We start from the raw sequence: 19,277 nt of genomic DNA, 5'->3' as shown, positions 1-19,277 counted from the left end.
TTAAAGGCTGTGTTTACACTTTCACTTCCACAGTATTGACCCTCCTCTGGTACTGAAGGAGCGCAAAGGGAAACAGAAACACTCCTTCACCTGACCTCTTCCCCTTAGAAACAACAACCAAAAAAAACATTGCGGTAGATGATTTTGAGACACAAAGTCTGTCTCTCAGGTTTTATATACAGGATTTCTACAGTTACATGTACTGATGCAGTAAAAAAAACCTTGAACATGATGTCAACGCCCTGCAGTGTCCGAACAAATCCAACAACTTCTTTAATTCTTAACAGTTAAACATCTTTATTTTGGGTGGCCTTCTGGCATTGTTTTATCCGATCAACTCTCCATGACCATATAATCCAAAATGGGTGGTTCTATAAACTTTGGTCATCAGCGTTTTTTGTTTTTTTTCCTCTAAAGAGAGACCAAATCCTACTTCATGCTGCTCAAAGCAACACCAACACCTTCAGGGTGAATCGTTTCACAGCGAACAGTTACATCTTATCCCTTGTGTTAATCCCATCTCCTTTTTAGTGCATGTGTCTGCAAAGCTGCTATGCCGCATTTCTGGGACACGGCCCTCAAGTTATTCCCCAGAACCCGAGTCTGTTTTCTACAATGACATCATGACGGGGCAGCGGCGGTTACTCGAAAACACAGAGATTTGGAGAGGTGGCGAGGCGGAAATGGCTGCAGGGGGAAGACCTTGAGAGGGGAAAAGATGAGAGATAGAAGGGTGGATCATTCCAGACCAGCACTCCTGCTGTTATGCGCACACACACACACACACACACACACACACACACACACACACACACACACACACACTGACGTGCACATAAGCCACCATGAGGCCTCATTAAGGCGGTCTGCTCTCTCTGCCTCTTTGGCAATGTCACCTCTACCGCAGGGACCAAAGACTGACACAGGCATAATTGGCCTGAACACACCAACAGTGCACTGGGAATGGCTGGGTCTTGATAAGTGGTGTGTGTGTGTATATATATGTGTGTGTGTGTGTGTGTGTGTGGGGGGGGGGGTTGTTTTGACCCTGTTAATGCTGCAAAGTTGGCAGGAGAGTGGCTGGTGTCACATTGGATCAGTGGATGCTGGTGATGGTGATGGGGAGGAGCTCTCCTGGGAAGAGGAGACGGGTGCTTTCAACACCTCCATTCGCCCATCCACTTGCATCTCCATCGTCAACATATGTCAAGGACACAGTGAGAATAAGACAACCCCAAAAAGCAAGATGCTTGCTTTCAAAAAGACGTGGCTTATGTATTTATCAAAGCCGTTAATCTACAGGAACTGCAGCTTTGCCACAAGCCTTCATGTGAAAATAAAAATGCATTTAGTAGAAGCTGAAAACAAGTTTTTTTCAATCAGCAAAGACAAAGAAATCTTGTGTCTTTCTCATTATAATCCTCAATATTGTCTTAGTAACCACGCCAGATTTTTGAATAAACTGAGCATGCTTATATAAATCCTTCTACTTTACCTAGACCAACACAAAATATGCCACAGAGCGTTACCTCAGAGACCTGAGAGAAACAGACATGTACAGTATACAGTTGCTCACCATTCAACCCTGACTGGCTGCTAAACCGCCACATATCTCAGTGTGGCAGACACAGGGGGGCCTGCAGGAAAACTGAGGCCTTTCACTTTGATCTCTGGAGTGCAGCCCATTTAAATGTTTGTGTTTGAGATGTAGACCTTTAATTTTGGCCTGATGGGTTCCAGGCTCTTTGGGTTTAGCGTGGCATGTCGGATACAGGAGTGTTTACACAGTCTCCCTCCAGCTCTCCCGGTGCTGAAATAAGTGCATTAAGATGGATGGATTTACTTAGTCTCTAACCTCGGGAGTGGGGGAACAAACTCTGAATGACCTCTTTGTGTGGCTGGAGTGGATGGCGGGAGACTGGCCCACACTGCCGTATGTGTGTGCACCAACAGACCCATTCACAACATCTCCTTAAAACTGAGCCTCAATCAACAAACTGCTACCAAGTGGGCACTGACTGGACCTGTGGTCTCACATTCAGTATTTACCTGAAAATTCCAGAAAAATTCCAGAATTAGACCTGATTGCATGTGTTATGAGTGGAGCAGGTGACTGAGGAGGAAAATGGGGGTAAAAATGATATTAACTAGGATGCATAAGGGTGCGACTGTGCTCTTTCTTGGCTACAAACCTGACAAATCTCTTGAATGAGAAAGTTTGTGACCCAGCCACTGTGTTGAAAATAGTCGAGCCAAAACAAAGCAATGGCCTGAGCAAACGTTCTCATTTTACAGCTAAACAGTACACTAAAATATGTTTCTGAATACTTTTATCGTGACAAATAGGCACTGCAATTACAGAATCTTGATTTATATTTGATCAGCACTGTCTTAGTTTAGCGGCTTGGTCACAGACTTTCTCATTTTACAGCTAAACAGTGCACAAAAATATGTTCCTGAAAACATTTGAGGACAGAAATAAGCAATGCTGTAACAGAATCTTGACTTACATTTGATTAGCGTTGCCTAGTTTGACAGTTTGATTGCAGTTCAGCTGCGTTAGAGACTCCTCAGCTCTGACTTGTTGTTTTCCCTCAGTTGCAGCGGTTTCTAGCAAATGCCATTAGAACAGGCCCCAAGTAAGTGCTTTGAACTGGCTTTGAAGCCAGTTTCCATAGTGGCCAAATTGTGCAATTACATCCGTCACGTGATGCCCTGTGGCCTAAAAAGACTTTCACCCATTGACTTACATGGCGACAGAGACGACTGTAAATCAGCGGGTACATTTTTTTCAGCATCACAACCACCGCAAAGTGACTCGTCAATATCAGAATTCAATCCATTTGGTCCGATAACATTTGCAAAGTCTAAAAGAGTGAATCATTTTATCCCCATTTTATTTAGTAAAGCATGAAATCAGAAGTTAGCCTGCTTGGCCAGTGGAAGTCTCCAGTGCACCTGCTCTATGGGTCACACAGTGCAGACGCGGTGCCGATCATCCGGGTAATTTTATACTTGGCAGTTGAACTTTTTTGGCTTCATGCGCCACTGACCAACTTTTATAGGAATGAACATGGCTCTGCCTCCAATGCTGTATCCAGTGTATCCATGCGTAGAAGCAACACAAGGAGGAGGAGGAGGAAAAAGATTTTTAAAAAGAGAATCTGTCTCTAAGTTTGTCTCTGAGACAAAAAGTTATTTTGATAAAAGTTACCAACTTTAAGTAAGACCCATTAAAAACCTAACGTAAAAGTTTGGAAGGACCCTCTGAGCTCAGACCAGGACTCATGTGATCAATAATACTAAAAGTGATGATACTGAAATATTTAAAGTGGACAATGTTGCCATATATTTCCTCCTGCTGACAGACACAGTAAATGTGAGCTACAGACATGGGGGCTGGGCCATTGTTTACTACGGCGCGGCAGTAAATCAGCCAGTGCTATCCTTGATTTGTTAACCTTTGTTTGGCTGTGTCAGCAGATGAGGCATGGCTAGAGCTGCTCCTTTCATGCTCATGAAATACGGCCTTTCCCTCTGTAGTTACAGCCATGGGGAGGAAGAAGGGGGCAGGCCTTCCCTCTGTGCAGCAGCACAGGATATTGTGCTTCCTTTACCCCTTCGAGATACATCAGATGCTCCTAGCAGGGGGCGGGGAACCAACAGAGGTAAAGACTACTGGGGAAACGCCTGGAGTCTGATGTATCATTCAGACTTCAATCCTTCAGATCCTGGTCTTATTTCTCAAAACATTCACCATTATTAAATATCAAAACACCATTTTGATTTGAATTAAGTTTTTGAGGCAAAACAACAGCGCTTTATTCCAGCACTTATGTCTGGAGGGAGGGGGCAGCGACCTCTTTGTGACCTCCCAGCCCCCGGCAGGGAAAAAGAGACCGTCCTTGACTGCATCGGTTTATCAGAACGCACGAAAGGCCAATGGTAGTCAGGTCATCTTTCCACTGCGCATCAGGTCAAGTTCCACAGGCAGCCCTGATTCCTTGACACACAAACCCACACAGACGGCAGAGGTCAGCACGAGGGCAGCGCAGGGAGCCTGGGGCAGTAAACCAACACTGCTGCTGTGAAAGGCCAACCTTCTCTTTCCAGTCCGCTGAATGAGTTAGGGAGCTGCTCGGGTGATTTGTGGCGTGATTGTTGCTCTCTATATCACTTGAGATTACAGCAGGTGGCGGCCCACAGCCTGGAAGTACACACTGCTCCATCACCAGTCCAGCTCTCAGGAAACAGAGAGAGAATGAGGCAGAGAGAGAAAAACAAGCCCTCAGCTCCCTCCCACACAGCAGTAATACGCTCACAGGCAATTTTGCTGCCAGCAGAGCTCTCTATGACAATCCAGGGAGCTCTTCAGCTCTGATATCTGCCACAAAAGTTCACCTCCGCTTTTCTCTTTCCACTATTTTTTTAAACAATGCCATCAGCGCTGCAAATTACACCTTCCACATCGCGCATTATTCTCTCCCCTGGTGACAGACGCACTCAAGCCCGACACACTTCACCAGCGGCGCTCTTCACGCTGGCGTCAGCCCCAGGTCTCGCTGTAGCACCGCTTCATTTTCACATTAACTCCAGTAAAGCATGGTGAAATCAACGTTGTGCTGAGGGAGGGGGGAATCACTACACTGTGCACTTCAATTCACCCCCACACTGAACTCGGTCTCACATCGTAGACACAGCTGCAGGAGATGTCTCATGGGGGATGAGCTTCTCCACAATATGTCTACCAAATGCAAAGCTTAAGTGCTATGCTGCAGCTTTAAACAGAAAAATCACGAGGAAGGTGTGAATGTGAAAATGTATGCGCAGGTAAAAGGGAAACAAAAAGGAGCAGTGTGTAGGATTTAGTGGCATCTAGCGGTGAGTTTATTGTTCAGGAGGTTTTTTACCAAGAGCTGAATTATCCACAGAGTTCTCTTCCTCTCCAAAACAAACACATCAGGTGATTTAAACTGGTAAAACACGGAATAAAGCAGTTTCACATTAAAATTCAGTGTTTCTCCGGTGCTGTTCGGCTCATTGCAGAAGAACCCCTACTCTAACACCTACTAACGTGTGCTCATCTTTTTTCTCCGATAATTTCAAATCCAGACCTTCAGGAAGCTTCTAAGAGGAGCCGAATTATACACAGGATTCTCTTCCTCTCAATAACAAACAGATCAAGTGATTAAAATTTCTCAAAACACAAAACAAAGCAGTTTCACATTTAAATTCAGTGTTTCTCCAATGCTGTTCGGCTTGTTGCAGATAGGCTTTTAGCCCAGCACCTACTAATGTGTGCTTACCTTTTTCTCTTATAATTTTAAATCCAGACTTTCAGCAGGTTTCTACCTGGAGCCAAATTATCTGCAGAGGTCTCTTTGGTGATATAAACCAGTAAAACACTAAATAAAGCAATTTCACATTACAAATCATTGTTTTTCTGATGCCGTTTGGCTTGTTGCAGAGGGGCTCCTAACAATGGTGGCTGCCATTAAAACGTGAAAGGCCCTATCTAGAACAAGTGTTTGGTTTGTCCATTCTGGGCTACTGTAGAAACATGGTGGTGCAACATGGTGGACTTCATGGACAAGGACCCACTCCCTACGATGATATAATTGGCTCATTCCAAGGAGACCGTTCTTATTTTCAGGTGATTATAAACTAAAGAAACATACTTATAATCCATTTTTGCCCTTAAACCCTTAAGATTACACCATCCCTCTATTTTCCATTGTCTCGTGTTTTAGCTTTAGTCCAAAACATATTTTGTATTCTAAAAAACAAAAATAAAAAAATCAACAAATCAGACAGTTCACTGATGAGAACATGGCTCTACGGAGCTTTTTAAATGTCATCCAGCATTATCTTAATCTTACTGCTGGGGCTGCGCTCGACAAACAATGCGCACTGAGCTTAATCTCTGCTCTCCAATGACTTAGCTGAGTCTCTGGGACGGCTTGTGGATTGACAATATCATAAAGGATGGGAATGTAACCGGGTGACAAGATATTACTGCCCTGGGACACAGCTTTAATCATTTGATAGATCTGTCTGCAGGCCTCTGTGGTGACACGCTGTGCTGGTCTGTCACCATCAGTATCTGTGCTTCAATCCACTCCCTGGACAGCAGTCACAGCCTTAATAAGACTTGGTTACCGATTTCCACCCACGGCGCCTTGGAAGCAGCTCAGACTTTAGAAAAGTTGTTTATTTCACTGGTGGCAAATAGACTACACCACATCTTTTTGACTGGTGCTTACTCTCCTGCAGAGCAAATGAATCAGGTTAGCTAGCTGACACCTGCAGGCACATTGACGATGGCGGTAATTAGAGCTAACATTTAATGACTCTTAGTTAATGAAATCCATTCCTGGGCAAACTGAACTCGGAGCGAGCAGGAAGGAGGGAGAAAAATGGCGAGGCACGCATAGAGTGATGGTGACTTTAAGCTGCACATTAGACAACTATGCACAGTTGACACCGGCGGCCCCGAGGTGACGCCGACACAAGAGGGGAAGAAAACAAATCAACGTCTGAGAACACAAAAGCCACATTCTCATCAGTTGGGTTTTCTTTTTAAAATGCAGTGTAGGCCTCGGGCAGAAAAAAAAAACAAACAAAAACATTATGGCTTTTGTGAGAGCATGAAAAATACACTGAAATTATTGAGTAGGTGAGAAGGCTGTGAGATTAAAAGATGAGGGACCAGCACTAAGTCTTCAAAGACACCTGAGGTTGCCTTGGGCTGATTTCCAGTCTTGCGGCAGAGAATAAAAGCCAACAGTCAGTCATTACCACAGCTACACATCAGCAGCTGAATTACAATGGCCTTCTCAGTGCTCTTTTGGTTTAAGGTATATTCATGGGTCTTACCTTTGTTCCAATCAGTCACAATGTCGTTAACAATAATGGCACTGAGTCAAGATAACAGTTAAGCCCATATACCAAGAATAATATACATTCTGTCATAAAAATATGAAGTTATTTTGTAGTATAAACAAAGCTTGATTTGGGCACCAAAACACATTATTTCAGCATTAAATATTTAGCATTTTTGCACCTCTGATATATTCTTGCACTGCTGTCTACATATTTCAACACTTGAAAATTAACAATCAGCGGTTCATTCATGAGCTGTTTGGTCCATAAAATGTCAAAAAAAAAAAAAAAAAAAAAGTAAAAAATGTTGATCAGTGTTTCCAAAAGCCCATAAAAGGCTTGTTCTGTCCATAACACAAGATATTCACTTCAATGTCACAAAGGAGTAAAAAATATTCACATTTAATAAGCTGAAATCAGAAAGTGTCTGACTTTTTTCCCTTAAAAATGACCCAAACCCACTAATCGATTATCAAATTAGTTGGCGATTTAGTTGACAACTCATCAATTATTTGACTCTGCAGCATCATGGTTGTAGTTTCACTTATGTGATCAGCAGCCATAACTATTTCTTAACCATATAACTCAACATAATAAACTAGCTGTTGCTTTTTTGGAAGCCGTTTTTACCATCTTGGCCTATTGATGCTTTCTCAGCCGTGCGCTGAACCTTACAGCCCAATGAGCACTTTATATGTATTAACAACACACCGCACGCACAGTCAAACAAATGGAGTCATTTTGCACCTGCCTATTGGCAAATATTGACACTTGTCCTCCCACAAACGAACCTCTCTCGCCATATTTGTCGGCGCTGCTTGTACTGCGGTTTGGTTGCATTAGAGTAATGGTAATCCTCTCCAACAAAAACTCAGCCGACTCTTTTAATTTAAACACCACCCGCCACAAAAATACCAGCAGTCCTGGTTCTCCCTGCACCTGGATTCTTTTACTGGCCTTTTGCAACAGCGGTAGACATTAGCATATGGCAGGAGAGGAGGAGGGGACGGAGATGGTAAAAGGGTAAAGAAAAGAGGGGATATTTAAATGGGAAAAGGGGCCAAGAGAGTGGACTATCATGCAGCAGAAAGAAAGCGTATTTTGTGTACTGTTTCCCTGGTCAGGTCCTTTCATAGAGGGGGAGAGAGGGGGGCCCTCTGTTGATTTAGGCTGCACAAAGGGGGCCTTAATCCTTTCAAGGGAACCAAATCAGTCCACAGAGAAGCACGTTCAAAAGGAAACCTCCCTGTCAAGCATGGCCATTGAACCCCCCCAATGGACGCCACAAATCAAGCCCTGGAGGGAATCAAAGGCCAGAATGTGGGAATGTGTTTGGAGGTCTGCGCAGCGGAAAGTGGAGGGCTACGAGGAAGAGGAGGGGGCGGTGTGCAAGACCCTATCATCAGCATTGCCACAGCCCTGAAGGGGTCATAACCCTCGTCTCAGAGCCTCCCTCCTGCCCTGCATGGTAACTCCCCCCCATTACAGAGGAATGTCCATTCACGCGGGGCACCTCCATTATCCCTGCGCTGGAGAAAATGGGGTTGCTTTTAACAGCAAATTAGTGACTTGATAATGAGGTCACATGTGGTGTTGGCACACTGAGGCCATAAACAGATGCCTCTCCTGCCCTTACTTTATTCCCTGCAGCATTAGTAAGTACATCCTCCTCCTCCTCTGGCTGCCGTACAAATCCTGGTGCATCTCAGCACATTTGCAACAAAGTGTCACCAAAAGCGCACACGTGTTACATACATGTAACTCCAACATGACCTTTTAGCTTTTCACATTTTAATGATTTCACCTGATGAAATAAAGGCACTCAGAGATTTTCATTTTATCGGTGTTGAGAAAGCACTGAGCTGCATTTCATACCTGTGCACCTCGGGTAAATTAGATCGGCTTTATGGATGTGATGTGTTATCTTAAATGACAATGCATAAATATGACAGTCGCCGTGCTGGGACAATGCAATCCAATTTCAACATGGTAATAATAACACCAGGAATGGCAAAACACCTGCACCATAGTAGTGTCAACATTTCAGCGGGGTGGGAAGAATAAAATGTCTGTACCTTTAACTGCAGCTGTGCTGAAAAATTTCTCTGAGCTGGCATCGGAGACCTGGAAAAGAGGAGAGTGGAATTAGAAAAATATCGCTGTATCATTCTTTTTCCACCAAAATGTCCAAACCCGCTTGTAGATAGGATTTTAGGGGACAGCGTAGAGCAAAAACTGCTGAGTGAGAGCATACGCTCAGAGCACCATACTCATTTTAATGTCAACTTTAATTCTGAATTCACCACGTTAACATTTATTGTGGTTTTAATATATATCTCTGACAATGTGTGCTTGATAGATGGTTTAATTTTAACCATAATCAGAGTCAAATTTAATCCAAAATAAACCAAGACATATCCAATATCCAACATCCTGTCATGCCCAAAAATGATGTCTGTAATTATTTGTGTAACCTGAGAATCATGATCAAAACCAATATTGGATAACAGACTGAAACAAAACAAGTGGCTCTGCACATTCACGCCACTTGGTGGCACTGTTGCTCCGCGACAAAACACCTCCATCCCTTCACCGAGCCTCCCCAGCTCAGCGCCAACCGCATCCCTGTGCTGGAATAAAATATGCAGTGATGGGATTTAAACCTGAATTATAATAAAAGGCTTATGTAGATGAAAAAACCCAAGTTACAGAATAATTATATTTAAACCACGACATGTAGGTGAAAGATTATCATATTAGAAAGTAACCACAGGTTGGAAGGACAGGGAGAGAAACAGAACATCACCCGCTGGAGCTGCACATGGGGAGAAGACTGACAGACAGGTTTCTCTGAATAATTCTGATAACTGGCTTTGTGGATTTCCTCGCCTTGGATTTATTTAATGCTAAATTCCGAGCAACAAAAATAACATGTTAATGCACTGCACTTTGACTGCAGGGTTGTATTAATGACAGGAGTGTTTAAAAAATAAAATCCAGTGACAGCTATGTCTTTTATCCCTGTGTATGTGGTTAAGGCTGCAGGAGACGCGAAGTGTTCTCACAGCAAAACCTGAATTTAAAAAGTGCTGATGGACATGTGCATTAGTGCCGTTTTATTGTTAGAAATAAAACCTTGTTGTGAATCAGGCATTCATTCACTAATGCAACACTGACAGAATGTAAACAATGAAAGCTGCAGAACAAATGACAGCAGAAGCGGCGGCATGAAAATGGTTCCCATTATAAAGAAATCCTCTCAGAGCATTTTGCACACTATCACACACAATGAAATCTAAGATTAGAAGCGGCTCAGAGCCAGAGCGCATACCTTTGATGTGGCAAGGTTAGCGAGAAGGCAAATAAGTCAGGATATTACTTTCTCGGTCTGGTAAATATGGCCTCGTTTCACATTCTGCTTTTCAAATAATATAATCCACACAAGAGGCGGCGAAGTCTACTCCGTTTAAATTGAGGACAGCCATGCGGAGAGAGAAGAAGCCTTTCCAAGAAAAAAAAAATCCAAAGCCGTTCACAAAGCTACTGCGCCTTTTGGACAAAGGGAGCCATGTGTCTCGCCACGGAGAGCTTCTGCAACAGCACTGAGGCGACGAGAGACAGAAAAAAAATCCCTTGATCCACCTTTCTTTGCTCCCTCGGGACACAATGTGATTTTTCTTCACGTATATTCTCCTGTCGGAAATATCCGTGACAGGTAACCAACAGGATCCGGGCAGGGGTTTGTGTGTCGGTGCGCAGAGAAGAGAGGGGCTGCGTCCGACGGAGCGAACCAATCCAACAAAAGCGCACGGCCAGTTTCCTCTGTAGAGACAGAGACGGAGCCAAATCACACGAGCGGTGAGCAAAACTTCACAAGGTATGAGCCCGCTGTCGCTGTGTGGTCAGCTGCAAAGCCGGGCTGCCGCGCGCTCTCCAACGGATCCCGGTCGTGGGCACACAAGAGCCTCTCCCCATCCGCTACCAAAGCACCAGACAAACTCCCATTCATCCAGCGACTGACTGCCTGAGTGCTGCTGCTGCTGCTGCTGCCTTCACGGTCGGGTCCTCCCACTTCCTGATTTCCAGGCGGACTTGGATTCAACCTCAGTCGTGCTCCTTCAGAAGACAAACACACTCATGTTTTTTGGGGGGCTTCTGGAAAGCTTGGAGCTCGGTTGCAGAGGCGCACATCAGCGCGTTTACCTTTTGCGTAAATGTGGCGCAAAAGGAGAGACAGCAGCGCACCAGAGCTAGATAAGGAGGCAGGGAGGCAGAGAGAGAGAGGGAAGGAGAGAAAGGAGGGAGGGAGGGGAGAGCGGAGGCAGAAAGATATTCTTTCTTTCACTCTGTACTGAGTGAGATGATGTCAGCCCCTAATGAATTCCCCAGTAGGGTGCTGCTACCGTGAGGGGAGGAAAAACAAAACGCTCCTTTATGAGCAGCATGCACCTCCTCGCAGCCCACAGGCTGGTCTTCCTGTTGGATCAACTCCCACTCCGCTGGCCTGAAGGGAGGTCAGCTGGTAATATAAAAAGCACTTTAGGTCATTCAGCCTTCAATTTGAGCTTTGAGCACTCCACGGCCCACCCTGACGGACCTAAAACCCAACAAACCACTGACATCGCAGACATAAATCATGACTACCACATTTATAATTTTGCGATAACTTTACCAAGCGCTGGAGGGATTTTTTTTCTTAGCTTTCCCACCCAGGGTCACAAAAAACAGCCCTGCTGGAGCTGGCAGAGCTCAGCATCTCGCTCGAAGAGGCCGCCTTCCAGTCGTTTCCCAGTACTGATGCCATAGAGTATTTATGGAGATCACACAGATTTAAGGTGGGACACTATCCTGTTAAGATTCACACTGCAGGCCTGAAAGTAGCATTTACCCGAGAAGCAACGGCGCTCATACTTCTTTGCCTCGATTCCTCACATTAGACAAATCCTGATCTCACGCTGGACATTCCTGGAAGATCCTTGTGATAGTAAAGGTAATGGATTGCACTCGTGTCACCTCTTTCTAGTCTTCCGACCACTGAAAGCACTTTTTAAACTGCAAGTCACATTCACATTCATACACTGGTGACCGAGTGTATAGACCAGTCCAAGCTAGCCAACGGACCCTCACTCTGTTGGCTCCATTGGCAGCCACTGGGAGCAAGGATACTCAAGGATACTTCGACATGTGGACTGGAGGAGCCAGGGATTGAGCCGCTGATCTTCCGATTGGTAGACGACCTACTCTACCTCTGAGCCACAGCCGCCCCTAATGCAAACCCATCCTATAGCATTGCCTAATGAGCATTAACCCACTGGCTGGGAGGTCAATAGATGCACAATAGAGTCACATTGCAAAGTCTCTTCCTGCCAGTTCAGTCCAAGCAACCGCAGAGCAGAAAACAGACTTAGCTCATAGCTGAGATGCTAATCCGTCCCTCGGTAACAGACGGAGTGAGGGTCCTTTGGCTGCCTGGGACCGGCCCATACAAACATGAAGTCATGGGAAATGGGATACACAGTTGAATGAGATTCAGACACATCGACACAACAGCACTTTCATCCAAACTGCAGTCAGATGCTCCATGTGGTCAAACTGAGAAGTTTACATTTAGCAGAAAATGATTTATCCACATCAAGTTACAATGGGCATAGCTGTTCCAGGATACACCGATGACATGCAGAGGGAGAAAAAAACAGTGAAGCACCACGAGGGGGAGGGAAGGATTGGCCTCAGGTGGCTGGTTAAAGTCCAGCCACTTGGTTCAGTTACAGAGGATAAAGGCTGTGGTCACAAAGGGCCTGGGAGAAAGAGCAGCCTGCATGACCATGTGTTCAAGTTTGAGGTTCCTGCCATGCACCCTTGTATGTTTTGTGTATTGAGCAACTCAAACTAATGAAGTGATTAACCTCTGTTGCTCATAGGCTGTGGGAAAACATCTTTGATAACTCCAGTGACATTATGTAGCTGTACGGTGCCACGGCTCATGCGACAGAAACGCAGTAAATCACGTCTAAAATTAGTTGCAAATGCACCGACTGTGGTTACATGTAATTAGATCACAGGGATTTCTGTGTTTGAAGCGGTGATTGTGATGAAACATCAAGAGCATATCGTGGTTTGGCTTCAAAAGCATGACATGGCTGGCTTCAAGATATGTATTTATATGACTGCCACCGACAGAAAATGGCTACCAGTCGTTTTCACGAGGCCTGTGAAACAGCGACTGTGCACAAGCCGCTGTTCTCCATTTTAAATGGTCATTATCAGATTTGAGAGCGACCGCAAAGTCTGTGATTACAGCCACACTGCCAAACAATCGGCGTGCGGATCTCTCGCTGCACATTATTTTTAATTCAAATGAAATGATGACAGAGATGAACACATAAAAAATGAGAGCCCTGCACAGTTTCACGTGGAAAAACATCGTCTGTGCGAGAGAATGAAGCAGTAAGATCAAACACAATGTCTTGATGTATGCTATGTAGCTCAGTAATTGCTGTCTGGGCACGTAAGTTCTGTCTATAGACCATCAGCTTCACACTGACATTTTGTCATCTTTTATTCCTTTTTTTGGACGCTGATTCTCCACTTCAAAGAACCCAGAGGCATGTTTGTCTCTCCCCCCACAACCACGGTTTAATTTTACAGGAACTCTTTCCTAGATTACAATCACAGGGGACCAGCTCCCTTTTATGAACCTTCCTGCCATTATACCAAATCTACCCTCGTTTAAAATATTACTGATAAGTGTAACATGAGTGCTGGCAATGTAATATGTTAAAAGCTCTTATAACGTTTGTCTGTTGACTCAGAGCCCGGCCTTTGCTTTACAGAGGCTTAAAAAAACCCTCAAAATTCAAACTAGGATTGAATGCAGAGGCCAGGAAATGGAAAGAGAATTTTCTTAATGACCTTGAACAGAGTCGTCACAAGTGGTGAACATCAGTCAGTGGGTGAGCATTTCAGGAATAGTTTCACCTCAGTAACATCTTTGTGAAAATGAAATAGTGTAAATCTACACTGAGCTAGACAAAGGACTACGGGGTACTGAGGCGAACATGAATGTGTGTACCAAACTATTGCAATTCACCGAATACCTGCTGAGACATTTCACTCAAAACCACAAATGTTAACCTCATGGTGGCAGGACGAGAAACACCAGGGGATCACTGAAGTAATTAGGATGCATTGCCTGGGAACCATAAATGTCTGCACAGAATATTGAAAACCCTTTACCTGCTGGTGGCTAGATGAAAAGTCAGGGAATCACCAAAGTCATTAAGGTTAATCATCTGATGACCACGAATATCTGTACCAAATTTAATGTCAATCTACCCAATAGAAACATTTTAGTAAAACCTTTCCCCTATGCCCCGCCCCTTCATGATGGTCCGACATGCTATTAGAGTAAGCATGGAGCCCACACTGTAACTAACTGCACTCCCTGAAGAAAAATTATCATACTTTTGGAGAAATGAAAGAGTGATTCCAGAGAGAAGCAGACAGAGGGGTCTACAGTCTGTGTTTGAAGGATATATCCAGGATGTCAAACTGACTCAGCAGCAACAACAGGTTAAAAAGACAAAGATAGTTAGAAGCTAAAGCCCAACTATAGGCTACAGGTCACAGTGTAAAAGTGAACCACCACATCACTGCTGATCGCCACACAAGACAATGAATATGAAGGGGAACAAAAAGCAGCATGTGTGTACATTCAGTAGACTATATCTTCAGTAGCTAGCTAGCTAACCCTACACTTTTCAGGGTGTGATTTTGGTTTTGGAACAGGGAAGAAACGTATATCTTTCTCCAACCTCTCCAGGTAACAAGTATCATTAACACACGACGTGCCCCAGGCACAACATTTAGCTCCAAATCCACAAAACCAGCCTGAAAATGAAGGAAATCTGAAACAGTTGCATTAGAGTCAATGGAGCACAGCTGTGTTGTTGTTAAACTCTGGTCTGAGCCGGCCTGATGCTACATTATGATTGGCCGGTCTGCGTCCTGGGACGGGACTTAGCAAAGGGTCTTCTTTGAGTTAGCTGCTAACTGGTACTTACTGATTTTTAAATCTCCTGCTGGGGGTTGCACACATAAAGCGTCGTCAAAACGTCAAACCTGTCCTGCCCATGGTCCCATCCTGTTTATACAGACACCTAAACTTACATACAACTTTCTGTGCTGTTACTACTTCCCATGGTGGCTTACAGACGAGACAACTCAACTCCCATTACATCATCGTGCCTTATATACAGCACAGTGAGGCGGCATAATGGCGCGAAATTCACGCCTTGAACAGGCAGTGTAAAAGGGGATAGCTACTGGAAAAAAAACAAAAGTGCTGTCCTCTTCCTGTGTTGGTTGGACAATGGTTGACACACTTCCTTTGTGCTTTCATTTTACCAGGAGATGGCACCCAGCAGCAGACAGAATTGTGTACTGAAGTGAAGCTTATAGGGAAACAATCTTAACGCCAATGGTGTCATCATTCTTTCGCCATAACGTTTATTTCAATATTATAAGTTTTAGCAAAAACTTAGTCTATTTCCACTTCACATACTTAGTTATTATAATCTGGATTTATATAACAGCTTCATATTTTATCAATACTCAAGTTTCATGTGGGGATTTTAACACGTAGATACACTATAAATGTAACAACTGGCAGTGTATCACAGGCAGGCAAACAGTGGAAGATCATTTTTCATTATGTTTCATGGGATATTTACACATAATAATCTTTTAGAATTAACAAAATCATGCCTGATTAAAAAAAAACATGTACTGCACACAGTTCAAAGTAAATACAACCTGTTTTACATGGATTTTTAAAAAATAAATCCTGGTCTTCTGAGAGGAGGGGGTGGGATTAGATGACACCTTCCTTGTTGCTTAAAATCTGAAATGTCCAAATGTTGCCATGCAATCTAAGAACTGTGAAATATTTCTAATTGCACACACATAAACCCACACACTTGGAAATGCCAACATCTCCTCTTCTCCCAGCCTTTCGAGGGCGGAGTGAGGATGTTTTTTGAAATTAATTTTATTTATTTATTTATTTTGTACAGTCATTACATCCGACCTTATCTCTCAGAGCCTGCACTGGGTTGTCAATGACAACTGGCTCTAATCTCTACCCCCTCCCGACAAGCAGCACTGACAGGCCCTTTCTTCCCAATTCCTCAGACACGTAGCCAGACATAAATTAATCTGTCACTCATTGCTAGCATTAATGTGGGGATGACACACGGCTGTGCATGCAAACACACACACACACACACACAGACAAAGACAAATGTACCCCAGCGTTAAAAACCGTTATGAAAACTGGGACACCATAGCGTGCCAAAAGTGGAAAAAGCCTTTGGAAAAGCTGACAGTCTTTTCTCTTAAACTGCATCAATCAAATATCCTGACAGAGAATGAGAGATTTAAGGACTTGAGAATTTCTATCCGCAATGCCACAGACATGCTTTTCAATATTAAACCTGTAAAAAAACAATGCCAAAAATTAATCTCTACTTTGCATATCTTCGCCCACTTATTTCAACCGGCGCTTAGCACACAGGATGTGATTGGCAGTCTGGGAACATTTAGGAAGATTGACGGACACAGGGATGAAAGCGTCTATCTGATCTGATGACGATACCTCTAAAAGCAGATCCTTTTTGTTATAATAAAGCTTCCTGAGCTGAGAGATATGAAACTCACATCAAATGTCAGCCGGGGAAGCAGAGCAAAAGTATTTCTTCCGGTTGTTAAAAGCCTGTGGAGACTGTGTTATCTGCTTATCTGTATCTGCTTATCTCCCTGTGGTCTCTGAAAGCAGGCCGGGGCCGTAGGAGTTCAAGATAAATGGCCTGATCAATGGCAGACATTATCTGGATCTGGTAGGCAATAATCAGATCCAGTTGACGTTGCTGGCGCAGAAAGAACTGGCCTGTCAGCGGGAACAAACCTACTTCACTCGCCATCAGTCTAATGTCGCTGCCGTGGGACTCGCTTTGGAAAACAATGCAGACAAGAAAATTGGTTTAACCTTCCCTGCCTCAAATGCTTTAGTTACATCCCTAATGCACCCCCTCCAACACACACACACACACACACACACACACATGCACACACACCCGCAGCACTACTCTGCCCAGTCACAAGAGAAATGGGAGACCCTTTTGCCTAAATTACAGACATTGCCATGGAATGTGGGCTGTGGGCTGCGATGCCGTGGATAATTTCAGACCAGTCAATCACTCCCTCCCCTTCTTACAGAAAGGAGCATATGTGCTGCCCGCCTCAAAACACACACACACACACACACACACACCATCATGCATATTAGGCCTGATTTACCTTTAACATTTTCATTTAATGTCAGTGTAATTACTAATTCCCAAACCTCAGCCAAATTATTTCAAAAAGGACAAATCTGTGTCCTTATTTATAGCGCTGTCACTCAGTGTTTACATGGAGATCAAATGGACCGCGGAAATGAATTGTCCCAGCTTTTGAACCAGACGTGACAGGGAAATCTGAATTTTAATGTGCTGTATTTTAAGAGATTATTTGTTTGTGATGTTTGCTTTCATCTCGACATCACGTCAATGTCCGTGTAAACAAGCCTCCGTGCTGCTTGTCACACAAATTCATTGATGAGCTTATTGCGTATAACCTAATCGAGCTGCGGTGACATTTGATCTCAATGACAATAAAAAGAAGCAGGATTATAAGCCTCTTTTAATTTGACCCCAATTTTCTCTCTGAAGCTTTACAGTGGAGCCGTATCCCAGACAGACAAAACATTCCTAACAGATAACCCTCTGCATGACAAACCCCCAGCTTTAATTTTTCTCCCTAATCTGCATGTCTTTATATTTGCGGAGACCCAGCAGACATCTACAACCAAAGAACCGCGGAGCTGGAACCCCCCGTGAGGCCTCGACTTAATACTAAGCAAGAGCAACTGCGCTGGCAGGGATAATATTTTCCCTTTTTGTGTCTTTCTTCTCAGTGGTGCGATGGGAGTGAGGAGACAAGGGGAGGCAGGGAGATAAAGGAGGAGGAACTAGAGAGGAAGAGAGCGGGAGAAGAAAACAAAACAGGAGGAGATGGGGAGAGACAGACGAGACGGAGAGGGGGATGGAGCCAAACAGGGAGGTAGTGGGGAAGAAAAGGAGGGGAGAGAAACAGCCTGCTGTGTTATTTAAAAAGGAATGACTACAGGAAAGCACTGAGGAAATCACCACTAAGGCGTTGTATTAAAACCTGTCTGACCCTCTGCAGACCCCCCGAGCGATTCGCCCGGCTGGAGGAGTATGGTCTGAGGGATTAGGCCTCTGAAACGCTCCGTCAAGACCATTCTGTCAGGCACCGACAGAGACAGCCCCAGTCATCCACCCGCACCCCCCGCACTCCACTCAAACAAGCCTCTCCAAGGCTCTCTCTGTGCTCAACAGCTCCAGAGTGGGGGCCTGATGATAGGCTCTCTAGGGGGACACAAGATGGGCCACGGACATCAAAAGCCAGCAGGGTGACAGACAGCGGGGAGGTCTCGGCCCGCCCTCCCCCAGCCTTCCCTTTTTTCTCTTTCTGTCGCTGTCCTCCTCTCTCCCTCCATCTCATCCCAGGCCCCCGCTGGCCATTGAGGGGTTTCTAATTGCATTTTGCAGGGCCCGAGCTAAATAAGGTCGTTGTTCTGTCTACAGTGGCCTCCCTGCTGGGGGGGGGGGGGCGCGAACCATGGGAGGGAGAGAAATGGGCAGTTTAGGCCCCTTGGACACAAAATAAAAAGGAAAAAACACAAGGCGAACATGAGGGAGAAGGAGATGATCTGTGACCCATCTCAATGTACATGGAATGCTGATTGTTTTCTGGTTGACAGGTGATCCTTGTTGTGTACTCTCAAGAGTTCCTCAAAAGAATGTCACGCATTGCAAAAGCCTGGATGCCAGGAGCTTCCATACTTTTGAGTATCTCTGTCGCCCTTTTTACACAGGCCGCAGCAAAGTCTCTTCATTACGCCGCCTTTGCTTTTTTATACAGAACCAAACAACAGCAAGATAATGCTGCTCAAGTGTGTGATTTCAGACTGCATGCCGACATTCTGGAAACGAAAGAGGCGTGACGGGAATGACATGTAACACAACAGCACCGGCCCATAGCATGACATATAACATACACATCTGCAATGCTTTACAAACAGTAACAATGGCGTAACATGGCAATAACAATCATTTACCATCTCTGTTATATGGTGGTTGATCTCGTCCTCTGCTCAGAGGGTAAGGAGCTCCCAAAGCTTATTATTTCTTCCAATTTGTGGACATTTCTGGCCACTGTTCTTCTCCATTGAGTTAGCCGCTAACTGATACTCGCTGCTTTTATATCTCCTT

At 44.5% G+C, this 19,277-nt stretch overlaps 1 protein-coding gene across 13 annotated transcripts in view; it reads right to left on the bottom strand.

Moving 5' to 3' along the window:
• Positions 1 to 19,277, bottom strand: part of auts2a (activator of transcription and developmental regulator AUTS2 a) — a 447,510-nt gene that overhangs the window by 37,084 nt on the left and 391,149 nt on the right. For all 13 annotated transcript variants that reach the window (XM_049592774.1, XM_049592780.1, XM_049592778.1 and 10 more), the window contains one exon: positions 8,958 to 9,006. In XM_049592774.1, the coding sequence (XP_049448731.1) occupies positions 8,958 to 9,006 (49 nt within the window). The remainder of the gene's footprint in view (positions 1 to 8,957; positions 9,007 to 19,277) is intronic.

The sequence above is a fragment of the Epinephelus fuscoguttatus genome, linkage group LG12 (genome assembly GCF_011397635.1).
Source record: "Epinephelus fuscoguttatus linkage group LG12, E.fuscoguttatus.final_Chr_v1".
Taxonomy (NCBI): domain Eukaryota; kingdom Metazoa; phylum Chordata; class Actinopteri; order Perciformes; family Serranidae; genus Epinephelus; species Epinephelus fuscoguttatus.
This window is presented reverse-complemented; position numbering and strand designations above follow the sequence as displayed.